Genomic DNA, 21041 nt, shown 5'->3' on the forward strand with positions numbered 1-21041 from the left:
ATTGATTACAATAGAAAGAGATTTTTGTTTTTGTAATATTCGATCTCGAGATTTATATCGACTGAAGATTTAACACAGAATTGCATCAGTGGAACTTGTTAAAAATCATTGACACCATTAACAATTTGAAGCCATCTATCTTGAAGAAGATCAAGGATCTCAGCATCTCTGGATTCAGTTCAACAATGACAAAAACACAGTCAGTAATTCGAGTATTCGATTTCGTGATTGATGTCGACGTTCTTACCTAAGATGATAAAATGTTCGTTGACGAAATCGAGGCCCTTCATCGTATCCTTCACAAACCATTTCTCCATTTTCATCTCTATAGCAGATTACACCTTCAGACTGATCCTCAAAAACCTGCAAACAAGACATTCAAGCATTCATGTTGCAGATAAATGCAAACATGGGACACAAGGTTTGCCAGTTATGTCCTGAAAAAACGCACTAAACAAGCATCGTTGACCTTGTTCTTGGAGAAGGATTTGATCTGAATAATGGGTGTTTTCTTGTTTGGAACCTGTTTTTTTCTAAGCATCACGATCTTGTTGCCATGGTTTGCTGGTGAACCCGAAGCTGTAACTGGAACATGAAGAGGAAAGGAGGTTGCTAAAGACATTAACAAAAGTTGGAGATTGAAGTGGTGCTTTTGCATAGTTTAAATAAGCTATTGATAAATGATAATGGTGACAACATGGGATCTTGGAGCTATGTATTAAAATCAACGATGAGATTTACATCTCCGTTTCAGTCATCTCTATGGATTTGCTTGCTGGTTTTGCAGGTGACACGTTAAGGCAAATGATGGAGTGTTTATTGGGATTACTCTCTCCATTATTTGCTTCTCCATCCAATCACATCTTTGGGGGCTTTATTGGGCTATTTTAGGTATGAATTTAAAGCAAAATATCAACCCATTTTATGTGATCGAAAGTAGGGATGGCAACTCAACCAGAACTCGATCTGACCCGATCGGGTAGAATTTTTTTTTAAAAAAAATTAGGTTTGGGTCGGGTTTAGGATAGAAAAAATCCGACCCGACCCGAAAAATATATATTTTACTCTATATATTTAGGGATAATTACAATAATACCTATATATATATATATATATATATATATATATATTTAATTAAGTCATTATTTTTATTGAATAAAATATATGTTTTATTGAATAATTTTTTTTTATTTCGGGTCAGGTCGGGTCGGGTCGGGTTTATAAGTCATATATTCGGGTCGGGTCGGGTGAAACCTTAATTTCGTCGGGTTGGGTCACGGGTGGAGGACATTTTCTTCTCAGGTCGGGTCGGGTGGCCCAAAAACCCGACCCATTGCCATCCCTAATCGAAAGCTCTTTTGTTTCTTTTTTGGTAAACCACACTTGTATATAGATCGATTAATTCAGATCAAATATTATAGAGTACTATTATTCTCTCAACACAATTAACTTAAATTACAACATCAAGATTCGAACTCCTGATCTTACTTAATAGATTTAAAATATATTTTTATTTCTTTTGCAATAGGAGAGGATAATTAGGATGAATATATTAAAAAATAATAAAAAAAAATACCAGAGGGAAATTTTCATTAAAGTAAAAGACCATTTTAAATAATAACCTTTCAAAATTAGGCACAGATGCTATACATAAATGATTGTAGCATTCAATACAATTCAATCATTCATATTATATCAGGCCAAAACACACATCTATAGGTGTAGATTGACCGCTTTTAGGAACCCATAGTTGAGGCTATAAGCTAAACCTGGGCCTATACCTTGTTAGCTCCTGGACCACATTGCACCCTGTGTAACTATCCTTCTTTCTTTTAAGAGTAATTACAAGTCCTCAAAGTATGAATCTTATTTTAAATTAGTCCCTAAACTTTTCAAACATTCTAATTTCATCCCATATTATACATATATACTAATCACACCCCTTGTTAATAGAACCGTTAGCCCAAGTTATATTATTATGTGTTTAAAAAAAAACTAGGTTAAACAATGGTTAAAACTAATTACATATTTAGGGATAAAATTGGAATATTCAAAAATTTGGGGACCAATTTAGAAATATGGTCACAGTTAGTGATGAAATTATAATATTCAAAACTTTAAGGATTAATTCAAAATAAGAGTTATAGTTTGAGGATGAAATTAAAATATTCAAGATGTAAAGACCAATTTAAATTAGGGTTATAGCTTATGATGAAATTGTTTTTATATCATCTCACATCATCATTTTCATTAAGTCAATGCTAAATCTAACATCGGGTGATCAAAATATAAACAAAATATATCATTAGATATGATTTGAAAAAAGAAATAGTCAGATTACCAAAACAAAAAATTTAGAACAAGTGAGTGATCAAATAGGTAGTTTATCCATTCTTTTCATCCTAAACCTCAAATCCCAGGAAATTCGTTTCTACACCTTTCTATTTCAAATAAATCAACTTTTAATCTTTGAACTTATCAATTTTCCCAACTTGATCCCTATATCTTTTTGGTCCACATTAGTCACTCAATTTGGATTTATTTATCATTTTTAGTCTTTTACCAAATTCGAAGGCTAATATAGACAACAAGAAAAAATAAGGTAAAACACATAAATGGTCCTCCAACTTTAGAGAGTTGCTTTATTAAATCCCTCAGTTATTAAAAGTTACAAAATCATCCTTTGAATATAGGGAATTATTTTTGTTGAGTCCCCCGGCTATTATAAGTTATAAAATAGTCATTCGACTATTCATATGTTCAAAATTTATCTTTTTTGTTAAAAATTGATGACCGTCTAAGCTGGACGTTAACCTGTTGATTGAGCTATGATAAAATCACATTTCAATGATCTTTATTGGCACAACCTTTGCTTTCAAGCACTGACTCGAAGACATTGACTCGACGACATAACATAAATTGAGAGTCTATCCACAAAATACAACTCAAATGGTTACGGGGTTAGATTAGGAATGGCAAACGGGTACAATTTCGTGGATTTCGCACCGCACCCGCTCCAATTGGGGCGGGGATGGGTATAATTTTAGTGGGTAGTGGACGGGTGTAGATTTAGAAAGTGGTACTCGTCGCGGGTAGTGGGCGGGTAATGGGTTTGACACCTTACCCGCCCCACATCCGCCCTCCCAGCTAAATATCCATTACATTTTGGACATTATGAATTTAGGTGTAATTTTAGAGACTAATTTATAAATCCTAATATTGTATAAGATATAACTTGTTATTTAACCAAATATTAGGGATAAGTTAAGTTTATGCATATTTTTTTTTCCTTTCAAACCTCTCATTTTCATTACTGCACCGATCTTCAAAGGCAGTCTGGGTTCTACGTATTTCTCAATTTCATATGTTACTATCAAGTTTCTGCCGATCTTCAAATGATGGATTTTGTGGTGTTTTGGTATAAAGGATTCATTGTCTTAGGATATTGGAAGGGATTGCATAATAAAATACTCATTTTTTTAGTTAAAATGGCGAAATCTTATATCAATCTGCATGCATTGATATTGGAACAGTTCAAAACTTATCGAAATTGTCGAAACGTACTGAAATTCGGATTGGAATAGAGCTTAGACTACTTGATATCAGTTTAGGGCAAAATGAGTAAGTACTAGTTTTATTTATGTGTTTGTTGCTTATGCATAACTTAAGTTTGCTATCAAGCGGGTCTAGCCGGGTACATCTCTAGTTGGATAGTGGGTGTGGGGATGGATTTGAGAATGTACCCGTGTGGGGGGTGGATTTAAAAATTTTACCCATCATGGGTGGTGGGCGGGTGGTGAATTGAAAAATATTATACGGGTATGGGGATGGGAGAGGGGGTATCCGCACCCGACCCGCCTATTTGCCATCCCTAGGTTAGATTCTATCATATTTCAGTCAACTAGTTAACGTCCAGCTTAGGTGGTCGCCAATTTTTTAATGAAAAAGGACGGGTTTGAAACATATGAACAATCATGTGATCATTTTGTAACTTTTAATAGTTGGAAGACTTAACAAAATCGTACCCTATGATCGAAGAACTATTTTGTAACTTCTAATAGTCGAAGGAATCAACAAAGTAACACCTTATAGTCGAGAGACCATTTATGTACTTTACCGATAAATTTAAGAATACACTAAAAAAAAGTTGTCAAGTTCGTGTACTAAAAGTTACTTTAACCCTCCTGTTTTTAATGTTATAACTTAACGTAAGATCTCAACCAAAATAAAGAGAATTAAAGGACACCATATGCAAGCTGCATGAACCACCAATTTGCTTCTATTTGATTGATTGCTAGGCCATTAGCAACCTATATCTCTTTGAATTTCATTGTCTTGTTAACCATCAACCATTAACAGCCTTTTAAATCTCAACAATTTCGGTGCTTAAATGTCTAACATGATTGTATACAGACACACGTATTAATGAACAAAAGTACTAAACACTGTAACACTTATTGTACTGTATTAAGCTACACACTGCATTTGTCAAACTGACAAGTTTCATAATGCGGGCTTTGAACTTTTGAAAGAGATGCCTCATTATGGAAGAGTCATATTTTCGTATTCGTGTTCGTGTTCTTAATTAGCCACGATGTTTTGCGAAGAAAAAGTTTCTAAGTTTTTAACTAGTGCTTACCTGCAATTCAACAGCTTATGAGCCTATGGGTTGTGAAATGCACACACTCAACTGGAGATGAAATCCAATTAAGAAGCTTCTCAAAAAGATTACAAAAGAAGCATGTAGACAAACCAATAAAAAAAATTGTTTCATCTTGTCCATTCCTTTCCTTTTTAGCTCAATAGTCAAGGATTAAAGCGATAAAACACTTTTAGACCCTGAACTTGCAACTTTTCTTAACCTAGTCCTTCTGACACTCTGATATTATGCCACGAAAGGCAAGTTCAGGGACTAAGTTGCAATAAATTGTTAAACTCAAGGAGTAAAAGCTTGGTTTATCCCTTCTTATATAATTTTTCTGTGCATTCTTTTGTGGTATTAAATTATGTTCAGCTCCCAAAGTTCCTCTCCTTTTGATGAAGTAACGTTTCGTCTCCTAGCTTGTTTTATGTAAATTTGTGAGATTAGGACAATGTGTCGATGTTGTTTCATTTTGAAATAGTAATATTATATATATATATATATACATATATATTCATGTGGGGCTTATGAAAGAGTAGTTCATTGGTTCATAGGTCTCTACTGGTCTAAGCTTTTTGCCTTGTTTAGCCAACTCCATTGTCTCTTCAAACTTCAAACCGCAATAGTTTTCACATGCCACAGTTTAGTACTTTATATTGACTTGTTGGTATTTTCAAAAATAAAAAAAATCACTTGACCAAGAAAAAGCAGTTCATCTTCAACAAAAAGCATGGATCTTGCTAGCTCCAATTTTGTTCTCTAATGGGGTATTTTAAGCTTAAAGATCCCACATTTGTTGCATTCTGTTTGTGTTTGTTGATTTTTCTGCAGTTAATGCATTTGTGTTTCATGTGATTCAGGAACCGGCTATGGAGAGTAATGATAACCCATTTTCAGACACGTTTTCAGACCCACTTTGCAAGCTTAATCTCAAGGAGACATCCGAGTTTGTCAAGTCTTTTCCAATGTCGGGTTTGGATGTTTCAACGCAGAGGAGGCGAGTTGGGGTGAACTCAGTGACAACAAAAAGTGGAGTTTTTGAAGCTCCTTCTACACCAGGTAGGCCTGTTTTCAGCTTCAGTGGCGGCGGCGGCGGTGGTAGAAAAGGCTTTCCTTCAAAGTGGGATGATGCAGAGAAATGGCTAATCAGCAGCTCTTGCCATGACTCTCCTGCTCACACCATTAGGCCGCCACCGGCACAGTCGTCTAAGGTGGCTAAACAAAGTGATAACTTTAAGCAACAAGGTGAAGTATTTTCTGATAAATCAAGGGTAACTGAGGAGAAAGTTACCTTTAAAGGGTCAGTTTCATTGGGACACCATAATACAACCAGAGGCTTTAATGGAATCCCTGCCTCCATTGATGTCTTTCTAAAAGGTACAATCTAAATACATTTAATGGAACTTGTGGTTTGCAGTTTTGCTTGTGAGCTGATGAATACAATTAGGCTTTATAATCATATCTGTTTTGATGCATAATTATGTAGATAAGTTCACAGATGAAATAGAACCGATTTTGCCGGATTTCAGATGTTCAGAGCCCTCAAGAGAAGGGTTTCTTTTCCAAAACTCAGCCACTGAAACCATGAAAGATGCAGGCACCGAAGTGTTCCATGAAGTTAAACATAAGGACGCCGGGACCGAGATGACTCCGCTCGGAAGTTCGATGACTTCTAGATGCCACACGCCGTGCAAGAGCTCGTCGCCCGTGCGGCATAACACGCCGGCTAATCGGTCAGGTCCGTTGAATTCCGCCGATTCGAGTAGTTCTAATAGCACAATTGGCATTTCACAGCTGCAAGAATGTCATCTAGCTAAGTTACAACTTGGGTCTCAATATGATTCCATCACATCGAATTGGAGCTCGAGGGAAGAGGAGGAGGAAGAAGTGTCAAAGAGCCTTAGACATTACGAGACCGGCAGTGGGTGCCGGAGAAGTGTTTTGGATTCGAGAACTCCTACATGGGAAGAAGAGGAAAGGACTAAATGTTGCCTGAGGTAAAGAGGTAAAATACATTTTATCATTGTTTTAGTTATGTAGCATATCAGCAATGACTGTCATTCGGGTCACAGGTACCAGAGAGAGGAAGCAAAAATCCAAGCTTGGGTGAACCTTCAAAGTGCAAAAGCAGAAGCTCAATCAAGAAAGCTCGAGGTACTTATTCGATCTTTCCGGGCATTACCACCGGTTCCTATTGCCGTGCACCATATCGGAACCTTTGAAGCTATTCATCAACTGAATGTGCTAATTGGACTATACTTCAAAGCTCAATCCGACCTTATTAGATTGATTTTTTTCTTCCACGTGCCACCCGAAACTCGGAGATACCTTCTCATCTCTTGCATTTTCATCTCCATGTGAAGTTCCATTTAGTTGATTAATATTAACTTCTCGTTTTGTAGATGAAAATCCAAAAGATGAGATCTAAACTAGAGGAGAAATTAATGAAAAGAATGGCGACGGTTCATCGAAAAGCCGAGGAATGGAGAGCTTCGGCGCAACAGCAACACGCAGAGCAAATGCAAAAGCCGAACAATGCACGGATGATTAACCGAAGTAACTTGAACTTTTCCGGAAACATCTCATGTGGTTGTTTACCTTGCAATAACAGATACTGAAAAGATAGATCATTTCCACCCCTGCCATTCTTGCAAAGCTTTTATGTAGAGAAATCACATCAGTAACTTGAACTTTTCCGGAAACATCTCATGTGGTCGTGCCGCACTCGTTTGCCTTTTATCTTCATATTATTTTGTTTGTGACCCTCACAAGGATTAAGGATTTTGTCCTTTTTATGTTTCATTCTGTTCGAGTAGAACAAGGAACTTGTCTGGTGATGATAGTGAACCAATTCTTCCACTAACATAGAAGCCATCGTCACTTACTGATAATTGAATATATATATACACACACACATGTAGGGTAAAAAGATTTCAATCCAAAAAATAATGGAGAATGAGTGTGAAGTGAGAAAGCTTTTGATAAAAGTTTTGCAGTAGCAGTAGCTTTTGTCTTGTCGATTTCTGATTCATCAGCCTTTGTATTCACTCGCTATGGCCATAGTTGCAGCTAAATTACAGAAAGCCTTTTACTCTGCTTCACCCCCATAGATCCACTGCCAGTCACAGTATCTTAGGAGAAAGATACAGTGAAGAAGAAGGGCAAAGACAAGAAGACCAAAACAACCAGAAAAAACCACACGCATAAAACCAAAGACAAAAGACAATAGCAGTAGTTGCAGTTGCAGAAGAAACACAAAACATAACATAGCATGTCTGACAATGCGTAGGCTAGCATCATCTACATGTCCTTGCTTTGTTACTCCTTAACTGTCCCCAGGTGTGGGGCTAAGCAAGTTTTTGCTTCCAATCAGGGCGATTTTTCTTAGGGTCGGAATGGAAATTATAGGTTTTTGGAGGGGTTCAAAGTATAATTTTACCATTCGACTAGTCTATCATTCAACAACTGGTTAAAATACAATGCATATTACTCTTATGCCATTTGAAATTTAGTCCTTCTTTTCAGAAAATTAATCTTTTTACTTTAAATGTGGGATTCGAGATTTAAATAGGTTTTATTGTACCAAAGACCACTAATTTATTATCTAACTTTTAAATTAATCTTTAAATTTTAAAATATTTTAACCGAGTCTTCTAGATATTATATCAGCTAGATCTTTCCATCAGTTTAGCTGAAAGGTTGAAGCCTTCCCAATAAATCGTCGATATACAAGACCTAAAACGCAGTCGTTTTCTGTGCTGACTTGTTTTGCAAGAAGACCAGGAGACTTTAAGAAAAGCGGCAGCTTTCTCTTCCCTTTCGCTTGGTTGCGCTCATCGATACACTCTTTCGCAGGTAAATCATCCCTCTCATTTTAATTTTCTTCCCAGAAATAAGCTAAAAATTTATGGGTTTTCTTTGTTTCTTTAGGTTTTGTTAGATCTAACAGTCAATCGATCCAAGATGTTTCTCACCAGGTACCAAATCAAAGCATATTTGTTCCTGATAAAGTTTAATTCCTCCCCCCTCCCCCTTTTAATGTTTGGCGATTGGTCTGTGAAGGACTGAGTATGATCGTGGGGTGAACACATTTTCGCCGGAGGGAAGATTGTTTCAGGTGGAATATGCTATTGAGGCCATCAAGGTAAAAAACTTTTTCTGTTTTTTTCCTTAGAAAATCACCAAACTCCTTACACTATTAAGCAAATTTTCTATTGGGTCTTTTTTGTTTTTAATATTTTTGGGTTTTTATTAATTGCACTGCAGCTGGGCTCGACTGCAATTGGGATAAAGACGAAAGACGGCGTTGTGCTGGCTGTCGAGAAGCGTATTACTTCGCCATTGTTGGTCTGGAATCTTACTTGATTTAATGTGATTGTAGTTGCAAATTATTTCTGCTATGATTTACTTGTACACTTAGCCCTTGTTTGTAATAGAAGAAAAATAGTTCTATATTTGTTACTTTTCTTTCGATTTGCTTTGCTAAAATGCATTTTAGAAGATGTTTATTAGATGTGGAGTTCCATGGAGAATGAAATAATGTTTAGCTTTTATGGTCATTAGGAGTCTCTTTAGACCTATGACCTACTCTGCAGTGGCAAACATGTCAATATTGATTATTAATCAAGACCCAAGAATTGAAAATCTGGGTCCAAGCAATGGAGTTTGCAATTACTGATTCTGATCTTATTGTCAACTCACAAAATGTTCTGGGCGGTATGTCAGTTCCTTTTGATGTACTGAAATTTGTAAGACATGTCAAGTAGTTGATTCAGCTTGCTATCGCTGTCTCTGCTCTCTGTATGCTGCTCTATACTCCCTAAGATTCCGTTACCTGTCACTTCTTTGCATTGTCTTCCAGTCGAAGCCACACTTTTTCTTAACATGATGCTTGAAATCCAGCATGTAGCAATGCCGCATATAGTAGGTTTTGTGGAATGTAGATTATTGTAACTTTTTCCGGGCCTCATTAGTGGACGCCCTTTCAGGAACCCAGCAGTGTTGAGAAGATTATGGAAATTGATGACCATATAGGATGTGCTATGAGTGGGTTGATTGCTGATGCACGTACACTTGTTGAACATGCACGAGTTGAGACTCAGGTATCATAGTTGCTAGTGACCTACCATTTGATATGAATTTATTTGTTCCTTTTATGCTGATAATATCTTTTACTTTCACAAAGAACCATAGATTTTCATATGGTGAGCCAATGACCGTAGAGTCCACAACACAAGCTCTTTGTGATCTGGCCCTTCGATTTGGTGAAGGAGATGAAGAATCCATGGTATAATTGTTTGTCATTTATGTACATAGCCATAGATATTTTTATTTCCTTTTCTATTATGATTTTCGCTCATCTTAGTAAGCAATAAACAGAGGGCCATATACCCAGAATGACTTCTATACTTGTGTGTTCAGCTTCTTTTGCCATCTGGTATAGAATTCTGCCTATAGGATTATTTTCGAAGTGCTGATTTACATATATAACAATGTTTTCCTATGCAGTCCCGACCATTTGGGGTGTCTCTTCTCATTGCTGGTCATGATGAGAATGGGCCTAGCTTGTAAGTACTCAATAAATTTACATGTATTCGCTTTCATGTAGAAAAATCACTTTCAGCGAATGAGAAAGACTGAATGAATTTCTGTTGCATTAGCAACTTTTTAGGATTGACATTTCTGTTGGTCGTATCTAAATAATTATATCATCACTTTCCTGATCAGTTAAAACTTAGTCGCTGAACTGCCTTTCTTTGAAGGATGTCATCTATTAAAAATTGCTGCCACCACAATTAAAATGGTTCTCACGGTCTAGCAGTCATCTGGAAGTTGTAATTCAGTAGATTTATAGTTATATGGTACATACTAATTGCTACATGCTTGGTTTAGATACAAGGTTTTAAGAAGCTAAAACTGTAATAAGCTTTAATGTCGTATACATGCGTGGCTACCTTTCCCCAACATATTTATGCAAGATTTACAATTTATGTGCATGACCATTGATTCAAGTACCATACTTTTCACACCTATGCGGTCTAGCATTGTTATACTTATAATATAGAAATCGTTATAGATCCCTGTAAGTGTTTAAATTGGAAGTTATCCGAGTTATTTTTTCAATTAGAATGATTTATGGTTGGCTTGGTTGGACTGGTAAAATGAAGTATCCGGGCTCTGTTAGAAAAGAAACCCAAATATGGTACCTAGAGAGTGCAAAACAAAATCGAATGGCACAGTATTGATAGGCAGGCATACGTCTTCATTCTGTCATTTACATATTCCAACTTTTTTGCAGATACTATACCGATCCCTCTGGAACATTTTGGCAATGCAATGCAAAAGCTATAGGTTCGGGTTCTGAAGGTGCAGACAGCTCTTTGCAAGAGCAATTCAACAAGGTACCTTTACCCCTGTTTGTATGTTGTTTTTAATCTTTGGGAGTGCTTGACTCAGTAAATTTACGAGTCAAGTTGTTATCAAGTTCTATGGTACCGGTGCAACTATTTGCTGCAATTTACTTAGGATTCCCCCCCTGCAGGACCTAACTCTTCAAGAAGCCGAAACAATTGCCCTGTCCATTTTAAAGCAAGTAATGGAAGAAAAGGTGTAGTTTTGCATTATGTACTTGCGATTTTTAGATTGCGCTGTAAATATTTGTTTATTTTGCTGACTAATATCTGTCATCTGACAACAATATTCCTGCAGGTGACTCCCAACAATGTTGATATTGCCAAAGTAGCACCCACCTACCATCTATATACACCTTCAGAGGTGGAAGCAGTTATTACTCGCCTATGAGAATGCATTGTCATAGACAATCTTACGATGCGACGACTTGCTTTCTTCGTTTATGATGCATGATGAGTTGGGGGAGAATCTTATATTTGTTTTCTGTGGATTCAAGCTTATGAAACATTAGTTTTTGGTTTGGCAGTAAACTCACCCACGGGGATAATTTAATTACATCCGAACAGAAGTGAACCCTTTTTTTCAACGCAGAAAAGAACTTTTTTCGATTGCATGAATCACTGTTCTCATATTCTACTATCTGGTTGCTGCCTTGCTTTTTAATAGTCAGTAGTTTGCAATTATGTTTTTCTTTTGCCAAGATCTCTAGGATAGCGGCTTCTTGATGTAGCGGCTTCTTGATGTAGCCGCTATGGTGTCCTTGCTTCAACTTGACTTTGAAGGGTCTGCATGGAACAACTTTAATTAGCTTACATAGAAGAATGGCTGAACTTTTATCCATGTAGGTGGATAGATCTTAGATAAAGTGTTCCCCACCTACACGACAATTTGAATTTGACCTAAACATGCACAGACCCTTTGTCATCAATATCCCATTCTCCACCAAAAGGAACTTTGATTTCCCTTATTCTAGTTTCACAAACGTATTGCTTGTTCCGGTTGTCCTCGACCAACTGGTGGATGCTACTAATCACCTTGCTAGCTTACCTGGGGCAATCCTTCTATGTGCAACCGAATCTGCTTTTCGACTTGATGCATCACATTGCTAGCTTGTTTGCTCATTAGCTTTGGTTGTGTAGAACTTTCGTGTTATCTGCCTTGACCGCAAACTTGGACCCTAACAAGTAGTTAGACATATCTTTTGAGAAGAGGTAATGGTCTCGTGACAAGTGATATCAAAATGATTCTTTGACCGCTCGATTTCATACCGAGCACCCCAGTAGGTGAATAGGTAGGATGTACAACTGTGATGAGAGCATCACAAAATTAAATGGGAAATGCCATACCTTAGAAAAGTGGAGGACAAAATCCTACACCAGAAAAGAAAAAAGAGATCCTAAAATTTATATAAACGGGGCAAATCTCCTGTTGTAGTTAGCCAAACTCGAGAAGAATCAAAGTTCACTAACAAACATTCTTTGCCCTAAGAAATGATTCTCGGTTTGGGGAAAAATGCACGTTTCCCTCCTTATACCCATTCGAGAACCAACAACAAGTGCTCTTGATGTTCCTGCAATGAATAGCTATAAGCAATGATGTTGAAGTAAGTGATAAAAACCCTGGTTCAGTAATGTGCAGAATGTAATAGGAGCATTGGCTGGTCTAAAATGCGTTACAAGAATTTCGATTTGAATAATCACAGGTAGCGACAATAATAATTCAATCATTATGAGCTATAGAACCATTGTTGTAACTAAAAATGATCACAAGGTTTTCTCATCAAGGCATCGAAATTGTAAAGAGTTGGACAGGAAAAAGAAAAGTCTGCATCTTCCTATTAAACAGAGAAAAGGAACACATTAACAGTGTCCATGCCTACATGGTAAAGGACACATCTTATTGTAAACTCCTGCAAAGGGTATCTCAGGCTTATTCACGGAACTCGTCCATGAAACGTTTATGGAAATCTGTTAGACGGGTGACGACGGCCGGTATCTTCTCTTCTTGAGGGAGTATCGTGCACCTAAAATGCCAAGTGCCAGGAACCTATGAGGAAAATACCACATGTTAGTTCCATTCATCAAGGCGCCTTCAAATATTTATATTGATCCAATCAAAACTGAGATCAACTCACCTGCCCAAAGCCAGAACCGGGAACAAAAACGATTCCGGTTTCAGTGAGGAGACGACGGCAGTAGAATGCATCTGGTGCTGTTTTTGCTTCTCCAGCAGCTTTGATTGCCTTTTCAGGCAGATTAATCCTGGGAAAAAGATACATTGCGCCTTCTGCCTTGTTGCATGTTACACCTTCCAGCTTGTTGAATGCATCTTCCAGTGTCTGCATTTGGAATTTAGTTAAGTCATGTAATTTAAATCAAGTACACCGGCAACCCTGAGTCACATATTGGAGAGAGTGATTTATCATCCATTTTTTATTTTGAACTGATCCAACGTAAGAGAGGACTAACCTTTGCACGCCTAGTTAAAGACGAGAGGATTCCGTCTCTTTCGGAAATGTATGACTCATAGGATTCATCTCCAGCCTGCAAGTTTCAATGTTTTATCACTTGCAACAAACATCATATGCCTATAGAAGGCGGTCGAACTGGAGAAAGTCAAGATTTCCGGTAGCTTTTTCATGCCACCGAAGTACCAGACAACTTCCAATTTGTCATTTGTCAACCATGACAAAGCATAGTAGTTGGGAGATACAAAAGCTTTATTTATGTCATACATCCAATGTCATTGAAATGAAAACATAAAACTGAATTTAAATGGCAAAAGATTTAACCTTAGGAGGGCTCATGACAAGGCTAGCAAGAATTTGACCAGAGATGTTAGAACACAGATTAACAGATGCTAATTTGTATATATGCTCCCTGACATCAGCACCAAACCCGGTAATTTCCATATAACCTCCTCTTTTCCGCACTCTCCATAATACCCTGGAGACAGTAAAGAGTGCATATTCTCCATCAAAATTTCGAAGTTTGCACCATCGATAAACAAAATGATACGAGCTAGATAAAACCAGTGGTTACCTTTCGAGACTGACTGAAAAGATACTAAGTGTATATACTTCTCATCATAACCCATAGATCGAGAAACCTTCTTAAAAGAGTGGAATTTCTTTTCGGGAACATAAACATTCTCCTGGTAAACCTGTAAAACCATAGGTGGTTTGTTATTAAGGTCAATCCGAACTCGTCTTTGGGAAAGCAAGGTCATCGTCGGCGAGTGGAAAAGCAAGTACATATGAAATAAACATGCCTCATCTGCCAGCAAAACAAGACCTTCCTCCTTGCAGAACTCCACAATTTCCTTCTGGTTTTCCTCGGCAAGAACCTGCAATTAGAATGAGAAATGAAATCTTGTGAGAACCTGATCCAAGAAACTCCTTCGTACAGAACATGCTTTGCGAAAGCATTTTAACGAGTACCTGTCCTGTTGGATTGCCTGGATTTATAACAACCAAGGCCCTAACATTGATGCCCTTGGACTTGGCTGTCTCAAGTTGTTTCTTGAGGTCGGATACTTCCAAACCCCATCCTGTAGCTTCATCAAGATAGTAGGGAACCTGTAAAAGCCAAAAGAAAATTATACTTGCAACAATCTGCCGATCAAAAAAACGTCTGAATGATAAAGACAGCTTACAAAAATCTCGAAAATTATAAATAATGCTTTAAGTTACTATATGCATACCAAAGTTCCACCATGAAGAGCAATTGAGGCAGAGTATAAAGGATACTGAGGAATGGGACAGAGGATTCCATCTTTCTCAGATCGTATCAATAACTGCATCATCATATGCACCTGGAATTACAGGGAAAAAATCATTCCAGTATACGGGCTTTCTAGAGTAACTCATCTTTCATGTAAAGATGAAAATTTGAGATGGAAAGTTACTGCGGGGCTGGCACCATCTGTCAAGAAAATATCATTTGGATCAGCAGGAAAACCATCACGAGCCTCAATTCCAGCGGCAATAGTATCACGTAATCCCTTGATACCCTGCAGTGGGAAGAAGGAAAAAGTATGAATAGAATGCCAGCATGAATGGTCAAAAAGAAAAAGCATAACTTGATTTTGAAAAGAACAATAAGTTGCCAAAATCCAAGATATGAGCAATGATCAGAACCTGGCTGTGACTGTAGGCACCAGTTGCCCTTCCAGGAATTTGATCAAGAATTTTCCTTGCCCGCTGAATGGAGTCCGTACTGCAACAAGCCATGAACCAAATTACACAAGGAAAAGGAATGACTGTCAAAGAAGAACTGGTAATCTGCCAAAGTAAAAGATTCTAGGATAGATGAAGACAACATATCTTTATGTTTCGACTTTTACTGGGATCAATAGTTGTTTAAGATTCAGCCATTGCAGACCATCAAGAACAAATTTCTCACAAGGAATCTAATACCGGGAAGATCTCCCCTTCTATTCTAATAGACTTAACCAAAATGGAATTTCTTTAGCAAAATGTAAGTGGCCTTACATGAGCCTATTGAAGGGTCCAGATTAAACAAATGAAATAGATATAAAATTTAGCAAAACAAACAACAAAGCGGATGGCTAATATTAAATCTCAATACCTGAATAAACCCTGAGTTTCACTTTTGTCCAAAAGGGATGGATGGTCGCATAATGCAAGAACCTGCAGCAGAGACATCCTAGTAAGAATTTCTTCATTCACGAGGACTCAACTTTATGGTAATCAATATCTAGTAGCAAGAAACCAACCTCTCGGAAAAAGGTTATCGGCTGCTGACCAAGAGACTGAGGATTACCGATGTTGCAGTACAGGATCTGCAAAATACGAAATACTTGTAGAGTATCGAATAAAAGCTTCTTTTAAACAAAAGCCGTAATCAGATGGATGAAATCTAGAAGTCCATCATAAAAACTTCTTCACTGTACTTCAGGAGTTGAACACCTTTATGAATTCAGTCATTCATAAATCGTAATATTATACTAGTATGAGGATTTTTATTTAACCATGGGAGAGAAAAAGGGGAAAGAGATATGTTGTCTATGAAGCATAAATGAGATTTCAACTCCACAAGAGTCCATTAAAAAAATTTAATGGAAGAAAGATATGTACCTCTTCAAAGGGATGAGCTTCTGGCTTAATCTTTATCTCATCTTGCAACTTCTGAGAGATATATTACGAAACTATATTAGCAGCATTTACTTCAAAATTTCTAAAACATAATGAAAACCGACAGTTCGATGAGCAATGATGCTGAAATCATCCAAAATTCACCTTTTAGTTCAATAAGATATGCACAAAAGCATGAAAACATGACAGTAATAAAATTGTTACGAATAAACAAGAGATAATGCAGATCGGCATAATACCTGCGCAAGGATGACAATCTCGCCACGGACAGCATACTCGCATTCTATGACCTGGTAATAAAGATAGAATTAGTCACAAGGAAATAGATCGATTGCACAAAAGGTATTAAGCTGGCTCAAACTAGAATGGGAGTATTGCATATCCTGAATCAAAGGACAAAAGGTGCTAGGGAAATTAAATGATTCAACATTTTCCACTTATTGTCATTGCTATAAATTTTAAATCTCTAAATTCAGACAAATATGAAGAAAGCTTGCCCTAATGGACAATATAAGAAGATTGATTTGAGCACAAAAGAGAGCAATCAATTGAGTACAAGCACTAAAAAGGGGTCTCTATTTCACTATAAAGCCATGATCATTTACATAAAAGAGAAGAAAAGATGATCCATTCCAAAGAAAGACATGCTTAAAAAAGGAAAAACTTTTAACAGAAGCATGCGAAAAATGATAAACAAACACAACATGGAACCATGATTCGAGTAATGAAAGAAAAGTTATAAGAAAACACTTATAACAAAGGGAGAACTCCCCAACCCTATGGGATGAAACGAAAGGAGAAAAACACAAAGTTGTAGAGTTTTTGAAATGACAAGACGAACACAATACACAAAGCATAAAAAACCAGATTCAGAAGTATAAATAGATCAATACCCAACATCAAATCAAACAATAAATGAAAAGAAGAAGAGAAAACAAGAGAAACCCAAATTCAGAAACAGTCCAGAATGAAAGAAAAAAAAGGTGAAAAAAATGGTACCTTGGGGTTAATAGTATTAACAGTAACAGGAGGGGCCATTGCTGAGGAGGAAGAAGAAGAAATAGGGGGAATCAGCTACCAGTCGTATAGGACAATAAACGATATGGGGAATGAGAAGAGGAGGTTAGAGAATGTTGAAATTGATAGTTTTGACGTGAACTTTTAAGGATATTTCGGGCTTTGCCAACGCCAACCACAGATCTCCACATCTCTCTTTACCTTTCAAAGACACAGGCGAAAGGAGACATTTTTACGGGTGGAAATCGATATTTTTACCTGAATTTGTCGGTTTACCTTGGCGCCCACGGTTTGATTGGTTAAAATATGATAGGGTCCCTATATTATTTTAAATTGGCTTATATTATGAATAAGTATATAAAGTATATTATTTTTCACTTAAGTATCTAAAATATTTTTGTCAAAATAAATACATAAACTTATCCTCTTGGTCAAAAATAGGTATCTAATTTTTTTTATCAAAATAGGTACCTAAACTATTCTCTTTTATTCATTTAAGTTCTAAAAAAGTTGACATGTGATATTAATTAAAGAATACTTTAGGTACTTAGATAAAATAATAATAATTTAGGTACCTTTTTTGACCAAAAAGATAAGTTTAGATTCTTATTTTGATCAAAATATACTTTAGGTGCTTAAATGAAAAATGTGAGATACTTTAGGTATTTATTTGTGATATAAGCCTTTTAAATTTTAGTCATTATATTTTAATTTTATAATATTAGTATCTTATATTTTCTTTTATTCTAAAAAATTCATATTTAATTATATTATTAATTATGTAATTGTAAAATAAAATGTATTCCATATTTAATTTGACCTTTAATCTTAGTACTATAATTTTGTCAAGTTTAGTAAAAATGTAAATACAAAATAAAACATAGATATTTTATTTTTAATTAATAATTAATGGTAAAAATATTGAGATAATGATATGGAGAATAATAATTCCTCAGATAGTACTTGTGGAGTTTTATTTTTTTAATTAGGGTGATAAAACTTAATTTTGTAAAATTAAACTACAAAAATTTAATTTTACATTGTGAAACAATAAAGAAGGTTTTTATATATTTAAATCGTTAAAAATATTTTTAAATAAACTTTCTTATTTGAATATGTATAGTTACACAAATAATGAAATACTAATTATTTAGAGTTAATTGTATCATACGTCCTCAAAGTATTATTCTTATTTTAAATCGTTATCTAAACTTTTTTTTCAATTTTATTTCTAAACTATTACTATCATCCTAAATTAGTCCTTAAACTTTTAAATATTTCAATTTCATCCCCAAACTATGACCTTTATTCTAAACTAGTCCCCAAACATTTTGAACATTCCAATTTCATCCCAAACTATATGTATATACTAATCACATTCATTGTTAATACAATTGTTAGGCCAAGTTATATTATTATATGTTAGAAAAAAACACAAATTTAGGTTAGACTATGGTTGAAACTAATTACATATTTGGATGAAACTGGAATATTCAAAAGTTTGGGGACCAATTTGGAAAGAAGGTCATAGTTTGAGGATGAAATTGGAATGTTCAAATGTTTAAGGATTAATTTAGGATGAGATTCATAGTTTGAGGATAAAATTAGAATATTCAAAAGTTTAAGGACTAATTTAAAATGAAGTTATAGTTTGGGGACATATGATACAATTAACTCAATTATTTAGATCACATTCATTGTTAATACAATTGTTAGGCCAAGTTATATCATTATATGTTTGAAAAAACACAAAATTTAGGTTAGAATACGATTGAAACTAATTACATATTTGGATTAAACTGGAATATTCAAAAGTTTGGGGTCCAATTTGGAAAGAATGTCATAGTTTGAGGATGAAATTGGAATGTTCAAAAGTTTAAGGACTAATTTAGGATGAGATTCATAGTTTGAGGATGAAATTAGAATATTCAAAAGTTTAAGGACTAATTTAAAATGAAGTTATAGTTTGAGGACATATGATCCAATTAACTCAATTATTTAGATAGGTTTGACATTACCATGTGCTTAATGGACTCGAGCACATTGTAACAGAGATCCACTCTGCCATAAATATTTTTTAAAGTTTAAATTTGAATATATTTTATAAAGTAATATGATAATTATTTTAATATACTATTTATAATCGTTTAAATTCAACGGTGGTAGTCTCTTTTGTTGATATTATAAAGCAGCACCTTCCTTTTTGACCACACCTACACCAATCCGGGTCAGGCTCGAGTAATTGTTCGTTTTAGCTCGGGTGGATTAAAATAATAAAAAATACTTTTATTTTAATTATAATTTTTTTTGATATTATTATTGTTTTGATGTTTTTAATATAATAATACGATAATATATCTGTGTTGGATTTTAAATTTGAATAAACTTATATAGAACTATAGATAAAATTGTTTGAATTTAGATAACCTAAAATGAATGATATTCCATTTCTTATTCTAATGTTTTATTATTTTTTTTGAATGGTAAATAAGTTTAGCCTAAGGTAGCGGTAAGCAAAATTTGACTTAATTCGAAGAAAAAAAAATAAATTTTTTACTCGACTTGATTTAAAGAAAATTTCAAATTAAGTTTGAGTCATAAAATATGACTTGAATAACTCGATTTTTTTAATAATTAGTGAATTTATTTTAAAGTTTGATTCGAGTCAAGTCTTTCAATACTACATGATATATATATGGTTATAGAAAGCCGTTTAAATTAGAACAAATTAATATCATAATATTATAAATATTTATAAATAAATTTAAACAAAAATATGAATAGCTTGAATTGATTCAAATTTCATAAACTCAACTACATTCAAAAAAAATTTTAAATAAAATTTAAGTTATAAAACATGAATTGTAAACTCGACTTACTTAATATTTTTAAGTCGAATCGACTCGACACGATCGAATGCAATAAAAATGAATTCAAACGAAGAAGCAGCATGTCCTGGTTTGGTGGAATAGAATGGGTGAGAGGCGAATGATTCGGCAGCCACCCATGGCCATACATCTGTTTCTTTCGTTGACACAAAGGAATGGTTAGAGAGAAAAGTAAAGAGGCGACCTATTTTCCAACTGCATGGCTTAACATTTACAAACCTTCTAGATTTTTTTCTACCGTTAATATTAATATTTGACGTTATTTAAAATATTTAAAATAATATTTATCAAAAATATTAAAAAAAATATTAACATTTCTAATAGAATCTTTCTTTAACCGCGAATAAAAAGGTTTTTAAATCTCTTTTGAAGAATGTAAAAAAGAATGAAATAAAAATTCAAGACTAAAAGAAAGTTTTCTTTATAAAATATTAAACCTAAAAAAAAACTAAGTTCATATACTAATTGAAATCTAAAAGTTAAATTTAAATATCTAATTGGACAAAAACAACTTAGCAACTAAATTATAACTTAGAGTCAAAGTTCATGTATTAATATATATATTTACTCTAATGATTATTATAATGGTTTATTGCAGTTGAAAGATACAATTAGTAAAATAAAATAAAATAAAGGAAACATTAAGGGTGTTCAAAATTCGGTTTTAATCGAATTAATCGATCGAACCAAACTAATTCGGTTAATTCGGTCGGCCACCGAATTAGTTCGGTCGAAGAACGGTTAAGGTTTTTTTGGATATTCGGTTAACAGTTAATTCGGTTAGAAATCGGTTAATTAACCGAAATAAAATTTTAAATATTAAATATATTTTATATAACATATGGGCTCAACCCAAACCATTTAAAACTCAATTAATAATTTAAGATCTAATAACTTTTAAACCTAAATCAATATTATTTAATTAAAAAATTTATATAAAATTTTATTTATAATTATATATTATTTA

General features: G+C 34.7%; 4 protein-coding genes across 4 annotated transcripts; 2 read left to right on the forward strand and 2 right to left on the reverse strand.

The window, feature by feature from the left end:
- Positions 1-92: 92 nt before the first annotated feature.
- Positions 93-800, reverse strand: LOC120205921. The gene is made up of 3 exons (XM_039205676.1): positions 470-800; positions 248-363; positions 93-168 (listed from the first exon to the last, which is right to left on the reverse strand). Exons 1-3 carry the CDS (start codon positions 656-658, stop codon positions 99-101), a joined length of 375 nt encoding a protein of 124 aa, XP_039061607.1. The 5' UTR covers positions 659-800; the 3' UTR covers positions 93-98.
- LOC120205843 lies at positions 763-7302 on the forward strand. Its single transcript, XM_039205630.1, has 5 exons — positions 763-787; positions 5474-6019; positions 6129-6639; positions 6715-6796; positions 7045-7302. The coding sequence occupies exons 1-5, from the start codon at positions 763-765 to the stop codon at positions 7258-7260; spliced, it is 1380 nt and encodes a 459-aa protein (XP_039061561.1). The 3' UTR covers positions 7261-7302.
- A 1128-nt stretch (positions 7303-8430) lies between these two features.
- Positions 8431-11578, forward strand: LOC120205928 (proteasome subunit alpha type-5). Its single transcript, XM_039205681.1, has 10 exons — positions 8431-8497; positions 8573-8619; positions 8705-8786; positions 8909-8989; positions 9631-9744; positions 9828-9929; positions 10151-10209; positions 10941-11043; positions 11184-11249; positions 11351-11578. Exons 2-10 carry the CDS (start codon positions 8606-8608, stop codon positions 11441-11443), a joined length of 714 nt encoding a protein of 237 aa, XP_039061612.1. The 5' UTR covers positions 8431-8497; positions 8573-8605; the 3' UTR covers positions 11444-11578.
- Positions 11579-12865: 1287 nt separating this feature from the next.
- Positions 12866-17374, reverse strand: LOC120205926 (alanine aminotransferase 2, mitochondrial-like). Its single transcript, XM_039205679.1, is given in 17 exon segments — positions 12866-13099; positions 13188-13391; positions 13522-13596; positions 13845-13978; positions 13981-13998; positions 14095-14215; positions 14324-14398; positions 14493-14630; positions 14756-14866; positions 14960-15064; positions 15192-15270; positions 15643-15704; positions 15791-15856; positions 16152-16202; positions 16409-16459; positions 17169-17229; positions 17267-17374. Coding segments are annotated over 16 exon segments (1446 nt in total). The 5' UTR covers positions 17208-17229; positions 17267-17374; the 3' UTR covers positions 12866-12982.
- Positions 17375-21041: the final 3667 nt, after the last annotated feature.

Source organism: Hibiscus syriacus, unplaced genomic scaffold (genome assembly GCF_006381635.1).
Source record: "Hibiscus syriacus cultivar Baekdansim isolate YM2019G1 unplaced genomic scaffold, ASM638163v2 tig00013285_pilon, whole genome shotgun sequence".
Taxonomy (NCBI): Eukaryota; Viridiplantae; Streptophyta; class Magnoliopsida; order Malvales; family Malvaceae; genus Hibiscus; species Hibiscus syriacus.